The following is a 25,424-nucleotide window of genomic DNA, read 5'->3' on the forward strand; positions in this document are numbered from 1 at the left end:
ACAATGAAGAAAGGAAAGAAACGGGAAACGTATGCATACACCGTATACTTGCACAGACAGTATTGCACAGTATTTACATCTGGAAATTGATTTGGAGGGTTTATACACGGCTATTGTGTTTCAAAAACCCTCTCATCTCTGCTCAGCACTGACAAAACACAAGATATCCTCGAAGCACATGAGGTGAGAGTAACAATACATGGGTCATCTAAGGTCTTGTCTATCCAGAAGCTGTGATCTCTAGGACCTTCTCGCCAGCCAGCATGGCCTCAGGGGACGATGCTCTGCTGTAGGTCAAAACAGACAGGCGTGACATAGGGCTCGATCTGACACGTTCCCCGTGTTATCGTGCCAATGCGTAGCACGGAAGAACCACTCAGTGTTAAAGAAGCTTGATGACGAGCCTGCAGCATTGCCCTCCTCTGTCTATCCTCCGACGCTCTCCTCTATCTCTCCTCTCTCGCTCCTCTCTCCTTCCTCTACCCCCGGTTTCCCTCTCGCCCTGTTTTCTGTGTGCCACCTCTATCTTCTCCTTCCAGGCCTTTGCCTCCTCTAGACTCTCTGTTCTCCCTCTCTCCAGGCTCCCTCCCTCCTTCCTCACTTGATTAAGTCTCTCTTCTATTCTGTATTCTGATATTTGTCCTCTCACCCCTCCTTTCTCTCTCTCTCCCTCGCTCTTTCTTTCAGTGTTATGAGTATCTCTCTCTCCATCCTCCTCTCTCTCTCTCTCTCTCTCTCTCTCTCTCTCTCTCTCTCTCTCTCTCTCTCTCTCTCTCGCCCCAGGCCGAGAGTGTCAGTGAATCTCAGAAGAGTTGCTCGGTTTAAATGTTCGTAGGAACAGGCAGCAGCATATGGCTCATGTCTTATTCAAGCCCCCCTGTCTCTCTCAAACCTCCTGCAGTCAAACCCCCCCCCCCCACCACCACCAATACACACACACACACTCCTCACCCCCCTCTGTCCCCCAGCTCGTCTTTACCTGCTCCAGCTATCACTCACCTCAGATCAAGATCAAACTATTCTGATCGGCTAGCCAGGCCTAGTCTGTGGATCCACACAGCTCGGGAGGCTAACCAGGATCAGCCCGGGCCTCATCACATGAAGCCACAAGTACTTCTGGGAATGGCTGCTAATAAACAACATCCGCTTGACTCATTCTAGATGGAGCCTGCAATATGTTGATGCTACAATGTGTTGTTTGTTCTTTTTTTTTTCCCTCTAAAAACAGGTTGGTGAAAAAACAGACATATGGACAGAGGAAATGTTTACGCACACAGACACACAAACAGACACACGCACATTATATGCAAAAGCACACATACACGGATACTGTATACATATATACACACACACACACAGCACAGCACATGCCTTCTTCTCTTCTCTGAATTTAGGCCTAGCTGAGTAAATGAAATGTGAAATCAGGGCACCGGGCGAGGAAACAACTAGACATTCATGTCTGCATAACAGCATCATGCACGTGATGTACTGTGTGAGTGTTACTGTGTGTGTGCATGTGAAGACAGGGCCAGGAGGCAGTGATGCCATACAGGGCAGCTAAACTATCAGTTTGCTGTAATAGTGCTTCTTTTCTTTCCCTTAGGACCACTACAATCCACAGAAGAGAGAAAAATTGGCACTAACCTGAAAATAAGCTAACGCACAAACACATACACAAACTCACTTTCTCTCACTCACACACACACACACACACAGACACACACACACACACCCTCATACGCAGCCATATACCATTTCCTTTTAACTTGCCCAATATATAGATCAAGTGATTGTGACAGCATCTTTATTTGTTAGTTTTCCCTTTTTTTTTCTTCTTCATATTCTCTCTTTTCGCTTTTAAATCTTTTTCACCCTCCTTCTCTTCCTTAGCATCTCCCTCCCATTCTCTCTCTTTAATTCCCCCCTCTCTCTCCTCTGTCTCTCTCTGGACCGTACAGTATAGTAAATCCAGTCGCCTGGCTTTTGTGGTACGGCTGAATGAGGCACGTGCTGTTGTTGATGCTTTTCCATATCCTTACGCGTAAAGTTGTTTTGAACAGTTCAAAATTCATGATAAAACTCATTCCAAACCCATTTGCTTACTAGCCAGCTATCATAACAATTCACACAACCAAATAGCGTCACAAGAATGAGCAACGAGGCATGTTTGTGTGCATATCAAAAGCATCAGTTCTGGAGCTGAATGTTTCTAAATGTTTGTCCAATATCAAATCTTGTTTGATTTGCTCTTTACTTGCTGTTTTGTTGGTGGATTCTCTGGGCGCACAACAGCAGCATTATCTTGATTATTTTATGATGAATCATTGAATAGTTACAGTATTTTAGTGAAACTTAGCTGTCTGAGGTGGAAGTAAAGGGCAACAGAACGAAGACACCAGTCATAAAAGCAAACAACATTTCATTACATTTTACTTCCTCGACTAGTTTTGAAGACCCCTAATAAAATGAGAGGGATGACTGAGCCTAAACAAGAAGGACGCAGTGTGTGTCTACGTGTGTGTGTGTGTTGAAAGTGTAATCAGTCCAATTCATCTATTGAACTTTCCCAAATGGATTTCAATAATTAAACAAAGTCAATACAATAGGATTTTGCCATTTCTTTTAACCGTCTCATTATAGATGGAATGACTGAAATGTGTCGAAACATGTTCACAAGGTTTAACTTAAAAGTATGGCGTTTTGTATGAGTGGTCCGTTGACTCACCGTCCAGCCTCCTCCATCAGTAGTCATGTCACAGTAGACCTGGAAGCCGGCAGGGTAGTGTGTGGGAAAAACAGAGTAGATGCCGTCCTCTCTCTGGCCGTTGGCGTAGAGATCCCCGCAGTCACGAGGCCTGGAGCCTGGAGAGAGAGAGAGCACGTGTGTGTGAGATAGAGCAGTAGATAGAAACCGATAGAAAAAGGTAGACTGGAATGAAAGAGCAAGAGAGTTAGACAGCAAGAGAAAGAGAGAGAAAGTGAGAGAAAGGGGGGGGGGAGAGAGAAGGGGAGAAACAGAGAGAGAGCGTAGCTATAAACCCACCTGTCAACATGAACAGATGCTAGCGGATCTATCTGGGTGACTTCTAAAGGAAAATTAAATCTATACCTGTCTGACTCCCACAACTAGACTTCCCAGGGCAGCACCCTCCCACGCTGTCTCACAACACTATATCTCCCTGCCTTCGTCTCTCCCGACACCCTACCTCACAGCACGATCCACTGCCTCCTCTCTCCCCCCACTCGACCTCACCAAACTACATCTCCCAGCCTCCCTCTCTCCCCCACTGTCCCTTACAACACGTTAGCCCACATTTCTCTCTGAACACTGTCTTCTGTCATCTCTCTGTCTGTGGTATGGGAGTCTCACTGTGTCTCCTGAGAGGTGACCGGGAGGAGAGAGATAGGTTGGATGGTGTGTTTGTAAATGTGTGTGTGTGTGCGTGTAGGTGTGTGCGTGTAGGTGTGTGCGTGTGTGTCGGGGGAAGGGGGGGGCGGGGAGGGGGAGTGGCATGAAAAAAGATGAAGGGGAAAACAGACGAGTGGAGAGACCAGGTCTCAAGCAGACACAGCTAGAAGCAGCAGAACCGGTCCAAGCAGAGAGACAGTGAAAAGCAGACCCCTCGGGAGAGACGGGGACACAAGCGGAGGGGCAGAGGATGAAGGAGGCCCACAGACAGATAGAAAGAGAGAATGATACATGGAGAGGGAGAGACAAAATGACATGAACAGAGTGACAAGAGGAGATGAAGTGGGCCTGGAGGCACTGTGGAGGAGAGAGAGAGAGCGAGAGAGAGAGAGAGAGAGAGAGAGGAGAGAGAGAGAGAGAGAGAGAGAGAGAGAGAGAGAGAGAGAGAGAGAGAGAGAGAGAGAGAGAAAGAGAGAGGACAAAAGGGCGGATGGGAGGAGAGAACGAGGGAGGGAAGAGGGAGGGAGGGAGCAGGAGAGGAAAGGGCAGAACAAGGGTGGAGAGGGAGAAAGAGAGAGGACGTGACAGAGGGAGAAATCCGAGTGGACAGAGTGGCTTGGGAGGGAGAAGGTGGGACCTTTGAGAAGTTTGGGTGTAGACTATAGGGAGGTGCATGTGTGTATGTGTGTAACGGCCACCCCCCCACCCACCACCCCCCATCCACCGCCATGCATCCCTAAGGACTCTTAAGGCCTAGATTATGCGGGTCCACTCTCTTTGGGTCCAACTCCAGAGTACATGTTCAAAAAAAGAGAAAATGGAGTTCTCTCATAGGTTGAGAGAAGAGTTAATCTCAGCCCACCCTCCCACCACTACCTTTCTGGGCCCCCAGGATCCCCCGGCTCCCCTAGCACTCCCTATCCTCTCCCTCCTAGCCCAGACATTCATCATCAGCACTATAAAGCGGGCTGCCTGCCCCAGATGCTTAGCTTACACTTTGCAGTCTCCTTTTTTTAAGGTCTGGAACTATAAGGGATTGTTGGAAGTACCAATGAGTTGGATGCAGTCACTTTGGAGGGTAAAGCTAAATCGGGTTACCTGGGAGAGTGGTGTGTTAAGGCAACATTGTGATCTGAAACAGGTTTTGGCTCTTGTGACATGCTTGTAAATGAAACACACACACACACATTCACAATCCCAAAAACACACAGGTTCCAAAATGTGTGTGTGTGTGTGTGTGTGTGAGTGTGTGCGTGCGTGTGTGTGTGTATGAAATATTCAAGGCGATATGCAACATGGTGTGTGTCTCACACTCTCTGACACAAACACGCACACGTACACATCATCTCTGGAGCCCACGGTAGGAGAGAGTGTTATTGTGTATAGTACATGAGCTATATGTGCACTGTATTACATGGTTGGCTATGCAGAGCCAAGGAGAGCTGGGGTGGGGCTTCTAGAAGGTTTAGACTGAAGCTTTCCTGGAAGAGGACGCCTTGGGCTCACACTCTCTCCGATAAACACACAGACACACACATACACTTGCACACACACTTCGCTCTCTCTCTCTCTCTCTCTCTCGCCGTAGTATATTCTACAGCTCGCTATGTTAAGAGGATTATACGGTGTTGGATGTTAGGATGTTGGGAGGCAGATGTGGGGCTACTTGTGGAATAAAAACATAGACATGACACTGAGATTCAGAGACAGACAGTGCACTAGATATACTGATACACAGACAGACAAGCAGATATGCAGACCGACACAGTGACATACAGACCGACGGACAAACAGACATGCTGTAAAGACAGAGACATGCAGACAGATAGAGGTACAGACAGACAAACAGACATCCTGACAGATATTGTAGATATGCAGACAGACAAACAAACATGAAGACAGACAGACAGCACCCAATCTTGAGAATTGAAATATTAAAACTAACAACATTGATAACGAAGATGTAAAATTGGACTATTACACTCTACTTCGTTTTAAAATATATGATGTATCTCTTTTATGAACTTTGGTTACATCATAAGGTCCCCTGTCTCCCTTGTTGGTACTATATGCAAATGAAGGTGGGTGCAATGCTGTGCAATCATAGGTAAGTTTTGATTTTATTTTTATAAACTGATTAAATATTATTGTTATCAGCTGTGTCTCAACCATGCCAGGTCAACTCTGTTACTCTTCAAAATCAAAACTACTGTAAACTCTGGTGTACAAATATGTATCTTTATTGATATTAAGGGACTTAACAACTTTGAACATAAAATGGCTATTCACTACGACTATGCTGTGAACTAAAACATAACCTTTTGTCAGCTCCAAAATATGTCAGCTCCGTCAGATATTCTATCCTTAGCTGTCGTTGAAGGAAACATTTTATAACCGCGAGGTTGGCTCTTGACGAGGTTTGAAAAGATCAAGACTTGATCTTTTAAAATATATTTTCCGAGAATGATTACGTAAAGAGTAAAAATCGAAAAATATATTTTTGCCAGTTTCTTCCCAACTCTCAAGAATGAGTGACACTGACACAGAGACATACTGACAGTCAGTTAGACAGATATAGTATAGAGTACAGACAGTCAAGCAGATACAGACACACACTCTGACAGAAAGACAAACAGTAGGTCAGTCAGACATGCTGTACAGACAGACAGACAGACAGACATACAACGAGACAAACATACAGATAGACACACAGGCCGATAGACAGTCATACAGGCCGACAGACAAACAGACCGGTATACAGATAGACAGGCTCTCGTACCGTTGGCACATCCTTTGAGGCGGGCACCCCGGACTGGAGCCCTCTGCAGGTCGGCCTTGACGCGGGCCTTCAGCCCCCCCGTCTCCTTCTGCATGGTGTTGAGGGCGTCGCTCACCGAGTTCACCACCTTCACCATGTTGATCTGGCTCTCGGAGAGCAGCTGCAACACACACACACACACATCAATTTGTTAGGTCTGCTCGTTAGGACATTGGTACAGTAGTGTGTGAGTGTGTGTGTGGTGAGAGAGAGAGAGAGAGAGAGAGAGAGAGAGAGAGAGAGAGAGAGAGAGAGAGAGAGAGGACTGGTACGGGGGAACAGAGTAACCTAGGTGTTCAGTTTCTCGCTGTGGTTGCAGTTCTTTAGAGCTGATAGCTGGAGATACTAGGTCAGCATGTCTCACTGCCCTACTTGGCCAACAAATACACAGCACCGAGTTAAACACACACACACACATATACATACATGCATACATATATGTACATACTGTACGTACATACATACGTACGTACAAACATGCACACATGTTTGTACGTACCTGTTCAAGCACATCCTGTGGGCGTGCACAAACAAATGGACATATACATACACACTCACACACACATACAAACACATTCCCACTCTGCAGTGCCCAGCGTCACAGATAAGAGGCTCAGGAGTGCTGGGCTGCGTCCATGGCAGCTATATCCAGGTGTGTTAACTGCATTAGAACGAAGCCCCAGCGGCCTGCTCTGGCCTCGATAACACACACACGCACACACACAAAGGACACAGAGGCACAACTCCAATCCCATTACACAGGCATGGAGTCCGCTCACACACCAAGGGAAATGACCCGTTTCCTCTGAAGCTGTGCGGGTGCACCACAGTTAACTTTTGCAGTTAGTTGCCTCACAGCAAGAGGATTTTCTACACAAAGGGAATGTGTTTGTGTGTGTGTGTGTGTGTGTGTGTGTTTCATTTGAACATACATGAAGTATGGATTTGAGAGAAAGCACATGAAAGTACATGAACGTACGTAGCTCATCCTGATGTGGATGAGTCATCGTTAAAGTGAGTTTACTGTGCAAGAGACGCTGAGTATGTGGAGAGGGGGGTTGGACGGAGAAAGAGCTAGAAGGAGAGAGAGAGACAGGGAGGGAGAGAAGTGGTCAACGAGAGTTCTTGGTGTCCTGCTATAGAAGGGAGAGAAGCAGGGAGGGAGAGGGAGTAAAAGGGAAGCAAATAGAGGGAGAGAGAGAGAGAGAGAGAGAGTGAGAGAGTGAGAGAGAGAGAGAGCGAGGGAGAGGGAGAGGGAGAGGGAGAGAGAGAGAGAGAGAGAGAGAGAGAGAGAGAGAGAGAGAGAGAGAGAGAGAGAGAGAGAGAGAGAGAGAGAGAGATGAAGGGGCGAGCAGTACGAAGCCTTATCAGTGAGCTCAGACATATCAATTAGAAACACAATGAAATTAGCTCTCATTACAACATCTCCTCCAGCACATTAATGGACTACATGTCTAGGTTAATCTTGAGTTAAAAAAAATATGATATTGAATACATAAAGTGTACGTTTACATAATGAATGTCAAAGTATCTTCGTGGTACAGAGTTAGGATAAGTGCAAAGTTGAGGATTCTGGACCAGAAGGCTTCTTTAAAACAGGTTCTTCTTTGAAGATAATCTACTTTGGTGCTACATCAGCTCCGGTTTCACAATGGTTCAATCCTATAGAGATAAGGATGGGAGTGTGACAAATTAGTGTGTCCATCACAGGAGGATTTAATCAGATTTGTCGCCATCCAATCAGGATTCTTGTTTCTGAGGCTTTGTGGGACAGGTGCTGTGTGTCGCAGGGTGGAACCATTCTCCTGGGGGCCTGATGCATGTGGGACCATTACTAACGGTCGCGTACTCGGCTCTGTGTTCACATAAATCACAGTGCCGGCCGGGGGCAGCCGATGGATCAGGCCGTCATGCTGTGGTATCAGGCTCACTCACTCACACACACACATACACTCACACACATATACACACGCACACACCAGCCAGCCAGACAGCCAGGTTCTCCTCGCCTCAGAGAGGAAATCAATCATTTGGGGAGGCTACACCGTCTCCACCTCCACTTAGACCAGCTGGTCTCTCTCTCTCTCTCTCTCTCTCTCTCTCTCTCCTCTCTCCTTCTGTGTGTCTCTCCCTCTCTTTCTCGCTCTCCCTCTCTCCCTTCTGTATGAGGACAAGAACAATAGGGGGAGTGCGCTGTCTCAAAGGTCAGCCAATCTACCTTTTGGCTACCAGAGGCAATGCAGTAGGTGTATGTAAATGTGTATGTGTGTGTGTGTGTGTGTGTGTGGCTGTACTCATCCACATAGTAGACACCCTGTGGCTGTGTGTGTTCACCCATAGACTAAACTCCCAGTAGCTACGTATGTATGTGTGTGTGTGTGTGCGTATGTGTGTATGTGTGTGTGTGTGTGTGTATGTGTGTGTTCAGCTGTGCTCCATAAAGTAGCTCTACAGGCCTGTCAGAGTAAGATACAGGGGAGACAGTATGTGAGAGAGTGTGAGTGGCTGTACTCAACCATACGGTAGACACCCAGTAGCTAAGTCTGTGTGTTCCCGCATGTGAGCAGTATCACTGCATGGGACGAAGCCTATCCAATCAAGACCGGTTAGTCAAAACAAAAGCATAATATGTCACGCCCGTCGCAAACACTGGAGTCAATAAGACAATGTTTTACACGGCCGTACTATAAAACCATTGGATGACACGCCGTACATGGTGCCTGATGCTCTATTGAGAGTGAGAGCCTGTTAATGTAAGTATGAATGAGCCAAATCCCCTTGTCCCCTGAAGGCTCCAATGTGGCCTGGGTGTATAGTGTGTGTGTGTGTGTGTGTGGGTGTGTATGTGAACTGATACATAATTACCTCTCACACTTCCCCTCTTCAGCCCAAAATAAAGTGCTGCCTGCCAGCAGCTCCAGGAGTCGACATCACCTCTCTTCTCTCTTCTTATCTCTATTTTTAAAAGTGCTCTCTCTCTCTCTCTCTCTGTGTTTTCACTGGCATTCTCTCCTTTGCCTCTCCTGCCTCCCTCTCTCTGCTGTCTCTCTCTTTCCCCTCTCCCTCTTTCCGGCCCTACTCTCTCCACCCTTCTTCTTCTCTTACGCTGTCTTCGTTTTTTGCCTCCTCCCTCTCTTCTCCGCTCTCAACTGGGTGTCTGTGTCTCCTCAACCCTCCCTCCCGTCGTCCTGTCTCTTTCCCCTTCGCTCTCTTCCCTTGTTTTCCCTTGCTCCCACCTTCATCTCCCCTCCTTCTCCCACCCCTATCCTCTCTCCCTCCTCCACATCTCCACCTCCCCCCACCCCCCCCCCCCACGTCCCGCTGGGTGGTGTTTTCAGCCAGGTTTGAACCTTCTCTTTGATAGCGAGAGGCCTTTCCAAGCCTGTTTGAAGAGTTTGAGGAACACAGACACTTTCACGCACCAAAGAGCCACCGACAACCTTCTCCTCCTAGCGCCATATTATTTCCTAAATAGCACTGACTCCAGCTGGGGTGCTCTATGGAAAAAAGAGAGGTGTCTTTTCCCCTTTCTCTTCTCTCACTCTCTCTCCTTTGGTCCTCACTTTCTCTCTTTCTCTCTCTCTTTCTCTGTTTTGAGCTTAAAGAGGCAAGGATATCAGGAAGAATGAATCACACAGAGCTGGATGACAAGAATAGAGAAATCGAGAACCCAGTAAAAGAGATAGAGAGGTATTCTGTGGTGCAGTTTTGAGCAGGCATGGCGTCACACAGAGCGCTCTAGCCAGGTAGAGCTGAATTCTACTTAGACTCAGTCAGGCTAACTGGCTATAATAATGATGAATGTGAGAGATCAGGTCAACTGTATTACAAAGTGAGCATATACTCTCACTTTCTCTCACAGGCTGCTTACAACAAATGATCCCCAGAAGGCACTAAACCTGGAAGTATACAATAAAATCAATAACACACACAAATGTATGTGGATGTACAGTAGGTGTGTGTGTGTGTAAGGTGTTAGCTGAATGTGCCATGTGTGCGTGTGTGTGAGGGTGAGCGCGCTAGAAATGTGGTTTGTGTATTCCGAGGTGTGTGTGTGTCCCTCAGGTGCGTGTGTATCAGGTGGGAGTCAGATGGCTGAGCGGTTAGGGAATCGGGCTATTAATCAGAAGGTTGTTGGTTCGATTCCCGGCCTACCAAACGACGTTGTGTCCTTGGGCAAGGCACTTCACCTTACTTGCCTCGGGGAGAATGTCCCTGTACTTCCTGTAAGTCGCTCTGGATAAGAGCGTCTGCTAAATGACTAACCCTAAATGTAATGTAAATGTGTGTGTGGCCCTCACCTGTATAAGCCTGCCTTGCTCAGTCTGCAGAGTGTTGAGGTCCTGTCCCAGGCTTCCCTGGCCTCGCCTCAGTGACTCGTAGTCCATCTTCAACTGGCCGGCGTGCGCCGACAGCTTGGCCACCTCCTCCGCCAGGTTGACCAGCAGGGCGCGGTCCTGGCCCTTGACGGACTTGAGGTCCGAGTCGTGGTCGGTCAGCGAGTGCAGCAGCGACGTCTGAACGCCCTCCAGGCGTAGGAAGTTGCCGTTGTAGTCGGGGCAGTTGGGGTCAATGAAGATGTTGATGCGCGAGCCGTCGCCCCTCTCCACGGTGACGAGGGCGTTGGCCTCGTCCTGATTGGTGGAGATGTGGGGCGGGCCGTCGGACATGGGCGGGGCCTGGTAGTGGTTCATGAAGAGGATGGTGCCGGTTACCGTGACGGCGAGGAGCACTGCGACGAAGAGAAGGATGGTGCATAGGAGGTAGCTGCAGCTCATCCTCTGGGGAGAGGGAAGGAAGGAGAGAAAAGGAGAGAGCGACAGAGACATTGAGACAGAGAAACAGCAGGGAAGATCAGAAAAAGAGAGAGAGAGAGAAAAAAAGGGAGAGATGGAAACTGTTAAACAAGGTCCGTACAACACAGAAATCGAAACAGGGCTGGAACCACCAGTCTTTTGCTATTGTTATTTTTCTGTCATTCATCCATGGGCAATTTATCTCCAACAACCCTGTTTCGGGTACTGAAAAATTTAGTTTCTGAAAAAAATATCCATCGCCATTTTCCTACTCAGGGATAAAGAGGCTGGATAGACTGAGAGATGAAGAGAGAGAGAGAGAGAGAGAGAGAGAGGAGGCAGATAGAGAGAAAGAGAGAGATGGAGAAAGACGGCAACTTCTACCTATTGACGATTAATGACTCGTAGCTCCCCCTGATCCAGCTCCACATGAATCAGTCTTGATTGCTCTCACTCCTCCATGATGCTTTGTGTTGGTATGTATGTGTTCACAACTGTATGTGTGAGTGTGTTTCTGTGTGTGTGTGTGTGTTAGCGTGGGCAGCCTTCTATAGACGTAATTAACAAATAAATGTGCAGTACACAGTGAACCATTCTAATTACCAACAGAGTTTATGACTGCTCACTCTGCAGCTGATAAAGTGTGTTTTCCTGGAAACACCTCCATCGGCTGTGTTTATTTGTAGCTTCTGTACAGGGGTGAGGATTAAAAGTGTATGTGTGCGTGCATGTTTGTTAGTTTGTGTGCATGTTTGTTTGCATGTGTGTGTGTGTATGCATATGCACAGAAACAGGTATTTGAAAACGTCGCTGTTTATCTACGTGCCGTAATCATCTATTGTGTTGATGGGTACACAGTGTCTCTCACATAAGAGAACACAAACACACACACACACACACACACATTCAGTGGGAACAAACCCCAGAGACAGACCTCTTGCCGACATGACATGAGTTTAAATTTGAGGTATTGACACCTACAGTATGACGACTGCAGGAGTAGAGGTTGGAGGAGTCGAGGCTGAGGCCTAGGATAGAAAAGGCAAGAGGAGTGGAGGCTGGGGACTAGGATAGAAGTGGCGGGAATTGTAGAGGCTGGTGGAGGCTTGGGGAATAAAAGTTAGGGGCTTGGGCAGAAGAGGCTGGAGTTGTAGAGGCTGGAGGAATGGAGGCTAGATGAGTAGCGAGCTTCTACTCATCTAGCCTCCATTCCTCCGGGTGAATAGGCTGGAGGAGTAGAGGCTTGAGGAGTGAAGGCTGGGGGAGTAGAGGTTGGGAGAGTGGAGGTTGGGAGAGTGGAGGTTGGGTGAGTAAAGGCTACCGGAGTGGAGGCTTCAGAAAAGGAGCCTGAAAGTGTATAGGCTGAAAGAATAGAGCATACATTTAGATGCAAGATGCAGATGCAAAAGACGCTGCAGGTGAAATTGGTACAGGAGTGAAGGCTACTAAACTGGAGAAGGGGAAATGGAGATTTGAAAAGGACAAAGCCACACATACACCATGGCACAAGCACAAAATCACACAAAATGTAAGGGCCATTGTCTCTTCATACTGTTTTATCTCTCTGTCTCCTCTCACAACATGCAGGCATTCTACCCTAACAACTCTCTGCATGTCAAAATGTGTGTGAGTCTTTGTTAAGTTGGATCTTCTGGGAGAGAGAGGGCCTAACAATGTGTTGCAACAATGAAGGAACATTGTTTCAATAAAAAAAAACACATGAATGGAACCATGAATGGTGCTGTCAGGCCAAAGACACTAAAACAAAAAAGAGCTAACCAAACTCGCCTGACTAAATACTGTCTCTCACAAAAATACATCGGGTGCCACCCGTTCCTTACGTGATTGGGTATATGCATCAACCTATTTCCTTTCCCCTGTGAAAAAAAAAAAAAAAAAAAAAAAAAGCACCATACAGAGTAAAACACAAACCCAAATTTGTCATTAAACCAGAGGATGATCCAGTATATACTTAATACTAACAACTAATACTGATTCTACAACAACAAGCTCAAAACACAACCGACATAAAATAGCCGACAGCAACCAAATACACAAACACAAACAGCACAAACACAGAATCAGTCGACAAATGAAGAGAAGACAGGAAGGGTTATAAGGCAGACATGGAGAAAATTGGTACGGCTCTACAAGCATTGTACACTTGTATCTGGGCAGTTCCTCCCTATCTTCCTGGCAGATCCTATCAAGTTCCACCAAATTGGCCACTACGCTGGTTAAGAAATCAGGTGGCCATTCTCCCTGATATCCACGGCTGATAAACAACACCGTTTAGACCGTCAGCTATGCATACACTGTGGAGTACCCAATCCTCTTTGGGCTGAGTGCCCTGCGCGGATAACAGGGGGATCATTCTCAACCAGAGATGCAGGTTTGCAGTTCCAAGTCCCTGTCTGCTTGTCACAGTGAAAATCTGATGGGCTCGTTTCTGCTTTGATAGATTTGGGTTTGGATGGGAATTTCACCTTCAGACCATCACCACAAAATCAAGCCCTATCGCTCATGCCTTTCACCCCAGCATTCTGGATTGACCCCATTGATGGACAACCCATAAGCCCCAGGAGAGGTCCTCCACCGGGCCGTCTCTGTCCACATGCGAGTTGGCATCCTCCATCAAGAAAACATTTCATTCCTGGACATCCACATTCCAGGGGCCTGTTCCACAAAGCACTCTCAAAAGAATTGTAATTCAAGTCCCAAACTTGACTTGAAGGAACCTAACAATCAGACGGTTCCATAAAAGCCGATTGTAGTTGCCGCCATCAGACTAATTTGATTCAGGTTTAAGTAGTCAAGATTGCATGTGCATGCTATTCTTATCCAGCCCGAGAGGTCATGGCCATTAAATGTATGCACATTGAAATTTAGATAAATCATTTGTGGTCAACAAATGTGTTTGCTTTGGAATTGTTTCTATTTTTGTAGCTATGATAATACTATTAACCCTAACCCTAACCTTGCGTGGTTAAGCTACTACATGGAGAGCTACAGCACATCCAGGAGGCGCTGAATCAAGGCTTCATACGACCTTCTACCTCAGCTTGCTTCTTGACATTGAGACCAGCCCAAGGTGACTGCCGTCACCATTCGGTCGCAACCAGACACACTCAAAGCCCTCCAGAGATTCCCGGGCTTCACAAACTTCTAAATGCGGTTCAGTGGCAACTTTGTTTTTCACCAGTTCCCTTTATGGTCTCACCCTGATCCCTCTCTCCCCTTTGTGGTTGAGGTGGTCTGGAGGGGGGACATTGTCCTATCTCGACGTCAGGGCAGCTCGGCACAGATTCATGACTGGGGTCACTTCTCTCTGAAACTCACCCGATTTGACTTCCCCATGACGTACAGACCCAGAGGTCAGAACGGTGAAGCGGATGCGCTCTCTCAACAGATTGAGGCTTCCATGTCTCCACTTTCTGAGGAGTACATCCTCTCACGCGCTTGCCTGCTGGTGCCTGGTACATTATGGTGACCGTGCCACAGGATCATTTGTTCGGGCTCCCGCCTCCTGCCCTCCTTCCCGGGCCTCCGACCCCGAGTCAGTTTACTCACGACTCCCTCCAACCGATTAATGTCACCAGTGTACTCTCTTCCTCATAAGGCGAGCCTACTCGTGGTCATCCCTCACCCGGGACGTGACTCAGTTTGTCAGTGCTGAGCTCAGCGTGTGTGCAGTCCACAACTCCTTGTCTGCTCCCTGCCTGTCTCCTGCAACCGGCAACCATACCTCAGAATCCCCAGTCTCACATAGTTGTGGATTTTGTCACTGACCTACCAAAGTCAGGAACACCACAGTCTTGGTGGTTGTAGACCGTTTTTATAAAGCCGGTTGCCTGCACCTCTTCCACAGCTCCCAACCACCATTGAGACAGGGGAGGTCCTGCAGTGTTTCCGCTATGTTGATTTTTCTAATTTTTTAAATTTCTGCCGCCACGGTATCAGGAATAGGGCTGTACAAAATTTTAGGCCGTCTATCAGCAGTGATTGTTAGAAAGCGTATCGGAGGATTGCACGGACACGCGCTTCACAGCGCAGTTGAGATTGCGAGTGTGCGTCCTTGAGAACTGTAGAGCTAAGTCGCATAACTTATATTGTCAGTTAATTTAAGGCTGTTATTGTATTAGTCTATAGTTCTTGCTAATTTAAATTAAGTTAACTGAATGATGGTGATTTTCGTTGTTTGTAGGCTATTCTTCCCCTGCTAGCGAAATTGAACATGTCGATTCGATAGCGATTGCTGCCCTTGCTCACGTTTGTATTTTAGGTGCATTATTATGCTGAAGTAGTTTTAATTAATAAATAGTGGGTATATTGTTATTATTAGCTACAGAATGCTTAGCCTATCAAGATCAAATGAAGCAGACAGCGTACATGCTTCCGAGTGGCCCCTTAATCGATAGGCTAGGCTACTGACCATTTACAATAAGTTACGTCAATTATTAATTGGCAGCATTTATGCCATTTACAACATACTTTATGACTGTAAGGTGTCATTAAGTAGCCTAACTTTATTTCTTTAGGGGAAATAGGACAAAAATATGTGCAATATTACATTAGCCCCCACTGCAAAAACAAATCCTAGAGGAAACACTGTCCTGTTCTACCAAGTGTTCCGCCTATTCGGGCTGTTGAAGCCTCAGCCCTCAGTTCATCTCCCGGGTCTGGTCTATGAGTCTAAACATCAGTTTGTCCTACCATCTCCAGTCGAATGGCCAGAAGGAGAGTCTAAATATAAAGCTTGGCTGGCTTCTCTGTTTTGCCTACAGCATCAAGGGAGAACTGAGCCGGTTTCAACCCTGGGCAGTTTGTCCAGAACTCCCTCACCAGCTCCTCTACGGGCATTACACCCTTCCAGTGTGTGCTCGGAAACCAGCCGGCACTGTTCCCTTGGGTGGGAGAAACCACAGCATTGCCAACTGTCGATTACCGTCTATGATGCAGTGAGGAGTTCTGGCAAGCTGCCCATGTTTGGCTTCGGAGAGTGGTGCACACCCAGAAGTTCCAGGCTGTACCCGATTACGTCTCTGGATGGCCTGCATTGCCCTGTCTGCCTGTGTACTGAAACCTTGCCTGTCCCTGACCACTCTCATGAACCAACTCACCTCTCAGACCCTCCCCCTCAGAGTGTTGCCTCGCTACTCCACCAAGCTTCACCATAGGATGGTATTAGCAAAGAGTTCAATGTTTGTCTCATCAGACCAGAGATTATTATTTCTGATGCTCTTAGAGTCCTTTAAAAGCTGTTTGGCAAACTCCAAGAGAACTATCAGATACCTTTTACTCAAGAGTGACTTCCGTCTAGCCACTCTACCATTAATATCTGATAGATGGAGTGCTGCTGAGATGGTCATCTTGCAAGCAAGTTCCCCCAGCTCTGCAGAGGACTTCTGATGCTCTGTTGGAGTTATTATTGGGTTATTGGTCACCTCCCTGACCAAGGCCCTTCTTGCCTGCTTCCTCAGTTTGGCTGGACAATCACATCTCAGACACATGACAAATTCTGGTGGTTCAAAACGTTTTCCATTTCACAATAATTGAGGCGACTGTCTTCTGAGGAACACTCAAAGCTTTAGAAATGGTTTTATACCCTTGCCCTGGTCTATGACTCACCATAATTCTATCAGAGAGGGCTACAGATAGATCCTTAGACTTCATGGCTTGGTCGATTTCCGGACACACAGTGTGAATTGTTGGACCTTATGTCCTGTACATATAGTATATGCCCAATAAATTCCCTTTGCCACAGGTGGACTCCAATCAAGGTGTAAATTTAGTCATTTAGCAGACGCTCTTATCCAGAGCGACTTACAGTAAGTACAGGGACATTCTCCCCGAGGCAAGTAGGGTGAAGTGCCTTGCCCAAGGACACAACATCATTTGGTTTGCATAGCCGGGAATCGAACTAGCAACTTTCTGATTACTAGACCGATTCCCTAACCACTCAGCCATCTGACTCCCTGTGTAGAAACATTTCAATGATATGTAAAGCAAACAGGATGCACTTGACCACAATTTGGAGTGCAACAAAAAAATCAGTACAGTACAGGATTATGGGTACAGGTAATTATGGGTAATTGTATTTAGATTAGTGGAACAAAAAATGATTCTGTTTACAATTAAAATCTACAAAACAATTAAATGTGCTAAAAGTGAAGTAGGCACTGTAGGAACTGTATCCATATAATACTGTACATACTCTGTATAGAAAGAGAGAGAGAGAGAGAGAGAGAGAAAGTTTATGGAGGGAGGGAATCTTCTTTTCTCCCTGTCTCACTCTTTCTGTTTCATTCTCTAATTTCCTCTGTCCTTCTCTGTCTCTCCCTCCATCTCTCTCTTTCTCTCTCTCTCTCTCTTTCTCTCTCTCTCTCTCTCTCTCTCTCTCTCTCTCTCTCTCTCTCTCTCTCTCTCTCTCCTCTCTCTCTCTCTCTCTCTCTCTATTCTGTTCTCTGTCTCTTTCTCTCTTCCTTTGCTCTCTCTCTTGGGCAAAACCATCAAAAGAGGTACAGAGATAAAAGAGAGGGAGCGGGAGAAAGGGTAGAAGAAGACAAATAAGAGTTTGAAAAAAGAGGTAGAGAGAGATAGAGGTGACACGGACGGAACGAGGGAGAGAGGCGGAGTAGAAACCCTTGTCCTCTACAGCAGCAGACAAACACTGGACTTTACACTGGCACACTGGGTTTCTCATTACATAAGCAGGAACCCACAGGGTGCTCAGAAAATACACACACATATAAGCACGTAGCGCGCACACACACACACACGCACACACAGACAGCCCCACACAGATGCACACTATTATTCAGAGTGTGTCAGGCTAGCGTGTGAATGGTTCAGGCTTCGTCGGGTTCTTGCAGTGCCGAATTGCAAACCCTAATCCTCAACTGACGCCGCAGGGTTTGGGCTTCTTTGGGTGAGGTCTGGAAGCTTCCCCTCCACCCCCAATAAACAAACAAGCACACATAGTCTCCCACCATGACTACAAGGAGCTATCTAAGAACTCTAATCTCTTATGCGGAGGAGAGACTCTGTGTTTATCGTCCTCAACTCAAGGAAAACAGAGAGAACATGGAGGTGGGGTTGGGAAAGAAAAGGAGAGACGTATGAATGGAGGATGTTGGAAAGATGAGAGAGGGAGTACAGGGGAGAAAGTATGTATAATGTGTACTGTACAGTGTCTGGAGGTGGTGTGTTTGCGTGTCTGTGCTAGAAGGGTGTGTATGTCTGTGGACACGTGTGTGTGTGTGTGTGTGTGTGTGCAGCCCTTACCTTGGGCGGGGTCTCTCTGACTGTGTCTGAATCTGACCAGCGGTGTTTGAGCGTGGAGGAGTTGGGGCACACACTCACAGAACGTCTGCATGGAACAAACAAACAAGCCAATGTTGTTGTTGTTGTTGTGGGTGATGTTTGCTCTTCATTAGGTAACGGATATATTTTAGACATCAAGTTATTACACACTGTTGAGATCCGATGCCGGTCTAGATAATGAACCAGGACTGGTCTTAACGGCACCTTGGTGTGCTATGCTAACTGGAGAACTAGCACACCACACATTTCATGGGTGTATGTTGTTAGTGAGCCGGTAACCGAAGACAATTTCTTATCATCATGTGAGGACAATCATGTTTTTAAATCTTGAATCTTTGAATACAGTCACAGACAAATGGCAGCAAGTAAAGCAGTTAGCATAATATAATCCTAAACTACAATAAAGACACTTAAAACACCCTCAAAAATCCAGGTATGAAAACAATGAAGGGGGTCCCTCAGAGACAAAACATTCGGTTTCCGTGAGACGGCGTGCGAGAAGCAGGGTGGGGGGGGGGGGGTGAGATGAGTCAGGGTGCACCAGAACATTGGGGACATCAAACATTCATGGTGAATCCTGCTGCTACAGAACCGTCATGATAGGTTCACTCTGTGCACTGAAGGTGACCATGAATGTGTGTGTGTTTGTGTGTCCACTGCAGAGATAAAATGGGGGTAATTATGAGTGTGTCATAGCTGAAGGGGTTTAAACTGCTCTGAAAGAGTACATCATGTCCCCCCCCACACACACACCCACACACACCCACACACACCCTCTCTCTCTCTCTCTCTCACACACACACACACACACACTAACACCCTCCCAAACACCTGTGCAAGATAAATGCTGCTCTGCTGAGCCATGTTGCTAATGAAGCGTGACGGAAGTGTATAAAAAGCAAGAAGACTCTTTATGAGCTCTGTGAAAGATACTGCCACATTGTGTGTATTTGTGTGTGCATGTGTGTGTATGTGTGTTGTGGTGGCTGTTTCAGATGTTGCTCTGTGGACAGATCAATGTCTTCACTACTTTGACACCGTCTCATTCTTTTTCTGGCCATTGTTGCTGCTCATGTGACTGACAAAGAGGCCACTGTTACTCTTGATCAACTTGTAATAGAGAATGGAGAAAAACAGGAAACATCAGTTGGCATCACATGTACAGTGACTTGTCATTGTCACTTTAAGGAACACATACAGAGATAGAAGGCGGGTCCTCCATGTCTGCAAACATTAAAGAGTACTGGGCAGAATTGTATCTGCCCCTTGATGCCCTTGCACTCACCTTGTGTATCAATTAATAGAAATGGCATGCTGTGGTTAGATTTCCACAGCAATGTGCGTCTGTGTGTGTATGTGTGTGTTTGTGTGCGTGTCACGGGGGAGAGAGAGAGAGAGAGACAATTTGAAGACTGAAGCACACACACATTTACTGTTCACGTAATGTTCTGCCCTCCAGGCAGCTTCATTACAATGGCAAGCACGTCTCTAGGCTTTAGCCTGTTCATTCCCTAGCCTGCTAACACCTATCACGGCTCCACACACACACACATACACACACACACACGTGCTCCAACCCCCACTCTCCCACCCCGCCGCTAGCGCACCTGGAGGTACAGTATGTTTGTGTGTGTGTGTGGCGTGGTGGTGGGTTAGCTCGTGTGTTTGTCTGGTTCTAATCGAGCTTCCCAGCTCCAGCTGCAGGGATTTAGCCCTAATAGAATATTTGGGCTTTTCATTGGACAGCCGTATGGAGAGGATTCTATCTCAACAGCTCAGTCTGACAGACAGGAGTGCTTGTGTGTCTGTGTGTGTGTGTGTGTGTGTAGTGTGTGAGTGTGTGTGTGTGTGCGTGTGCGTGCGTAGAACATAACATGCTTTGGTTTTCCCAATGTGTTGTGGGACAATTTGTTTGTCAGGTTTGTTAGAGATTACTTGTCGCTTTGTGTGCTCAGGTGTGTGTGTGTGTGTGTGATCTCGGCAGTCTAGTGAAGTGAATTTAAGCCTACTGCCCACTAAGCCGATATAGAGGAAGAGGCTTTGCACACGTTCACTCCTGGGCTTACTAATCATTTACCAGGACGGGCACAATCCAAGGGAGAGAGGGATGGAGAGAGGGAGAGAAAGAGAGAAGAGGAGGAGGAAGAGAGACAGAGAGAGACACAGGAAAGAAAAGTCAGGAAACAGGGACATGCTGAATGAATCCGAGGCAACTTTTCAATAAAGTTGAACAAGAGTTTCATATTAAGTAAGAAATAAACAAATACCATTGGAATTATACCGCTTTTAAGGCTATATTGCTCTATAACAATAGTTATTAGCATGGGTTCACATTAACATTCAAAGTTATTATACGGTTGGGTGGTGTTTTGTTTGTGACTTTCCTCGCCTCTCAACCTAATCCCTCTCTCCTAGCCCACCTCGGCCCTGCTTCTAGGGGAGGCAAGCTCACAAACAAACACGTGACGACAAAGAACAGGGAAAGGCAGAGAACTTCGAAAGACACCTGCTGGTTTGTCCTTGTGAACAAGTTGTTTGTGTCTGCTCTGCTGATGTTGTTGTTAGCCAGTTGTCCTGCTGCTATTGTCATTATGAGAAGCTCTTTCTGAAAAGCCCTGAACCTCTATGTGGCTTGTTGTAGGCCACTGTAATACTGTACGACCAGTTTTGTGCTACAGGATAACAAAAAGGGTACCTGAAAGATCCTTTGTGCTCATTTGTGTTCTCGGAATGACCCTGTCCACCGACAATATACGCACACACAGTCACTCAAAGACATTCACACATACAAACACAAGCACACACAGAGAAAGAGGGAGGGAGGGAGGGAGGAGGGAGGGAGGGAGGGAGGGAGGGAGGGAGGGAGGGAGGGAGGAGGGAGGGAGGGAGGGAGGGAGGGAAAGAGAGAGGGATGGATGGATGGATGGATGGATTGCGGAAGGTAGAACCCTGCAGTATCCCAGGCAGATGAACTTGGTCCTGGGAGACAGATCACCAGCTCCACCCTTCACTGGGTGTCCTTGGAGCTCAAAGAATATCAGACACAGAGGCAGGGAAGCTGTCACTGAACACACACACACATCCTCACTCGAACATACACAGACACAGAGAGAAACGCAAAATACATCTTTCACAGAACACACTCACCAGAGACACCAACCCGTTAGTGTTAAACACACACACAAAACAGGCATCAAAGCTGCACGCATCATCGCTTCAAAAAAGAACACCAATGCTCAGTGTTTTGGACATTTGGGAGTCCAGCCGAAGAGCTTGTGAGAGAGGTGGAAATGGGGGGATTAAGCTCATCTATTCCTCCTGGATGTGAGGGATTAAAACTGTTTCCCTCCTCACTTGTGGGTCAGAACTCTCTCATTCACACCCTAATCTGCAAATCTCACTCAATCCCAGGCAGATGCAAAGTCACGCCCTTTAGTAATCATGCTTGAAAAACCGGAACATTTCCTGTCATGAAGGAATCACCAACGACCTTTAAATGACCCCTATTCATTTTTTTTTTTGTTGTCATTTAGCAGATGCTCTTATCCAGAGCGACTTACAGTAAGTACAGGGACATTCTCCCGAGGCAAGTAGGGTGAAGTGCCTTGCCCAAGGACACAACGTCATATGGCACGGCCGGGGAATCGAACTGGCAACCTTTAGATTACAGGCCTGATTCCCTAACCTCTCAGCCACCTGACTCCCCATACTTCTGGCACACACACAAACACACATGTGCATGCATGCACACATATGCGCAGACAAAAACATGCACACACACACACACTCACACACACACACACAACACAGAGATGAACTTTAATGCTCAAATATAAATGCAGAAGCAGCACTTCAGTCAAAGTAAAAACATTTTCATCACACCATGAGGGCTCTTCAAAAGATACTGGCCAACTGACTGCTGCTGGGAGTAGGCACACAAACACACATACATTCACACAGACACACACACAAGCACTCAAACACACTCACACACTAACACACACCATACTGTAAACAGACACATGCACACACACACACACACATTCACACAGACAGTCTCACAAACACACGCACACACAAAGACACAAACGCTCACGTTTGCTTAATGAAAGCATACCTGCAACGAACACTTGGCACACTAAAGCTTCTCTCAGAAGCACTCCATTCCAGCACGCTAGTCTTGCTAAGAGCACACTCATTACTCACTTCACACAGAACTGACAATTAGACGGGACATTTTTTTCTCTTTGTCCCTGGTCCTCTGTGACGAAGTCGATTGAAAGGTGCAGTTTCCACTCGCTTCGTCACGGGGAAATGGAGGTGGCCGTTGAAATAACATTGCTAAGTACACATGTTAAACAAATTCCATAAATATAAGAATCAACAAAAACTCACGACACATCTACAATCCGTTTAATTATCGTCAAAAGAGATCGCAACAGAGCGTGCGATTAGCGATGGAAGCTAGTGCTGTGGTTCTTCGTGGTGGACATTACCAGCATGTACGTTCGGGCAAAGGGGAACGCGCATTTCCGGGTATCTATTACAGGAAGAGACCTAAGCCCCTCAAGGGTGGCCCAGGTTCAAAGACAGATTTTTTTTTTCCTGTATATGCTTTCTTATTGCTTGAAGTATTGCATAACTGTTTAAAGTGTATTTTTGTATGAATGATGTGCTCATAGTATGTAGTATGTACTTGGGGGTTATTTATTGGTTGCAAGAGCTGTGCATGCAGGTGAAATTATGTATAGTATAATAGTTGAGTCCGGAGGTAGGGTTTACCTGAGCTTGAGTCTATATAAGGGAGGAGGTCTGTCATTCAGGGGGACTCATGTCGGTGTAGGTATGTTTGCATGAATGGACCCTGTGGTACGTTTACTCTACAACACCCTCCATCACTATGCAACAGCCTACACTTCAATCTACTTACAGATTTCAGTCATACAGTAAATAAACACACACACACACACACACACACACACACACACACACAGGAAGTAGTACTCAGAGAAACACACATGCAAACTAAGACATACTTGAACACAAATGTACAGACACAGGAATTTGCACTTGAAGACAAGCAGCACACAAACATGAAGACACAAAAGTAAACACACACACACTCACACAAACGCACAAGAAGGAGCACTAGAAGTCACAAGCCCACACAAACCCAGTAACACACAATCAGAAACACAGGCACACACACACACACACAAGGAGGAGCACTCAGAAGTGCACACACACATACACACAATGTGGAGAACTCAGACAAACACGCACCCACATTTGAGTGCTCGCATATACACACACGCATGCACACACACAGCATTTAAAGAGCTGATAGATCTCCGCCCCTCAGCCTTGGAATTCTAATAAAAGAGTGATTGGAGGCCACTCGTGTGCTACCTCAGCCAGCTGTATATATTAACATACATCTACAATATACGTATGTGCACTGAATCACTCATCATAAACATGAATTAGATACAGGGCAGCACAACACACCTCTAGATCATGGTATAGATACTCTGTTTTACCTCACAGTCACTGCATATCAAGTTTTTTTCAGGGTGTGTGCGCTAGTCTGACCATGGGAGAGAGCAGAGTATGATGTTGATAGGTTTCGACTAGTGACTGGCAGCGCTCAACACCCAGAACACAGCCTCGCGTGCAGGTCACACAAGCTCGCAAGCATTTCAGCCTTGTCCTTTTGTCCCTACCCTACACCACCACCCTCCCAACCCTCTCCTCCCCATCCCACCCACCTCACACGCAAGACATCCAACATATGCATAGTTGGATTATAATTGGATTCAAATGTACAATTGTGTTCCCATCTTAAATCTTTTATATTGGGTATATGTTTTTGCTGTTTTCTTTTTCCTGGAATTGGTCACGTTGTTGCATTACACCTGCCTCCCTCTTTTGGCTGGTTTCGTTGAGAGACTCCAACAATCCATAAAAGAACTAGCAGCGCACACTGCCACCTTGTTCTGCTGGCATGTGACCGGTGGACCTCCACTAGTGCCGCCACCTGCTTCCCAGACACTACCCAGAACCAGAGGGGGAGGAGAGGAGCTGAACCAGATCAAACTGGGCCAAAGCGCCCCCCTCTTCCTCCCCCCCCCCCACCCACACACACAATCAACCACACATACTGTAAGACCTACGTAAACACAACCACTGTACACACACGCATCCAACCAATCAACACACACATGCACACATACACTCAGATCCCTGCACGTGAACAGTAAAACACACACGCACACAAACAACCAAGGCTCCCACTTGGACTCACCTCTGTAATCGGCTCAGCTCTCTAAACTAAAAGAGACGGGATGAGTGGGAGGATGAGGGCCGTTTGTTTTGATGAATGCCCTCCTGTCTCCCTCTTTTCAGTTTGTGGTTTCCTGCGGAGCTTATCCTAGATGCAGACGCAGATGATGAACCTATCGTGACGGCTTCCACATTCTGATTGGATCTGTCCTCGAACAGCCAATCACCATCTGGCCAATCAGCACATGGTTCGAGACACCACGTTTTGAAGTCGACGGCATATTTAATGTGGTTGCACTGTATATATAAGTGTGTTTGTGTAGGTTGCTTTCTGTGTGTGGGTTAATATGTATCAATGTGTGTGTTTAGGTTGATGTGCTGTGTGATGTGTGTTTGGGGGCACATATGGGCTATTTGTGTAGGGGTGGATATGTTGTGTGGTTGGTTGGATTTGTGTGAGTGTTTGGATAAATGTGTTATAATGTGTGTGTGTGCGTTTGTCAACGAGTGTGTGCAGACTGAGTGCTATTGGGTGCTAAGTGCTGGTCTGAAGAAGTTCCCTGGGAGGAAACCAGCTATAGTAGTCAGGGACTGTGCCGAGGGCCCATATGAACTCACCCCTCCCCCTAATAACCAGGAGGTGGTATCTCCCACTGGCCATTAAGATAGCGGGTGTTCCCAATTAAACCATCAAATAGGGATAGTGCCATGCTCATCTCCCTCACATGTCTTCCTCTGAGACATAGAAGGACAAGAGTGAGGGAATGAAAGGGAGAAACAAGAGCATGCTCTGTCC

General features: G+C 46.7%; 1 protein-coding gene across 1 annotated transcript in view; it reads right to left on the reverse strand.

Moving 5' to 3' along the window:
* Positions 1-220: 220 nt before the first annotated feature.
* fibcd1b (fibrinogen C domain containing 1b) overlaps positions 221-25,424 on the reverse strand; it is a 34,587-nt gene continuing 9,383 nt past the window's right edge. The window contains exons 2-5 of the mRNA XM_067250207.1: positions 10,529-11,008; positions 6,189-6,348; positions 2,685-2,862; positions 221-287 (exon numbers count right to left, since the gene is read on the reverse strand). Of these exons, the coding sequence (XP_067106308.1) occupies positions 221-287; positions 2,685-2,862; positions 6,189-6,348; positions 10,529-11,008 (885 nt within the window). The remainder of the gene's footprint in view (positions 288-2,684; positions 2,863-6,188; positions 6,349-10,528; positions 11,009-25,424) is intronic.

Source organism: Osmerus mordax, chromosome 14 (assembly GCF_038355195.1).
Source record: "Osmerus mordax isolate fOsmMor3 chromosome 14, fOsmMor3.pri, whole genome shotgun sequence".
Lineage (NCBI taxonomy): Eukaryota > Metazoa > Chordata > Actinopteri > Osmeriformes > Osmeridae > Osmerus > Osmerus mordax.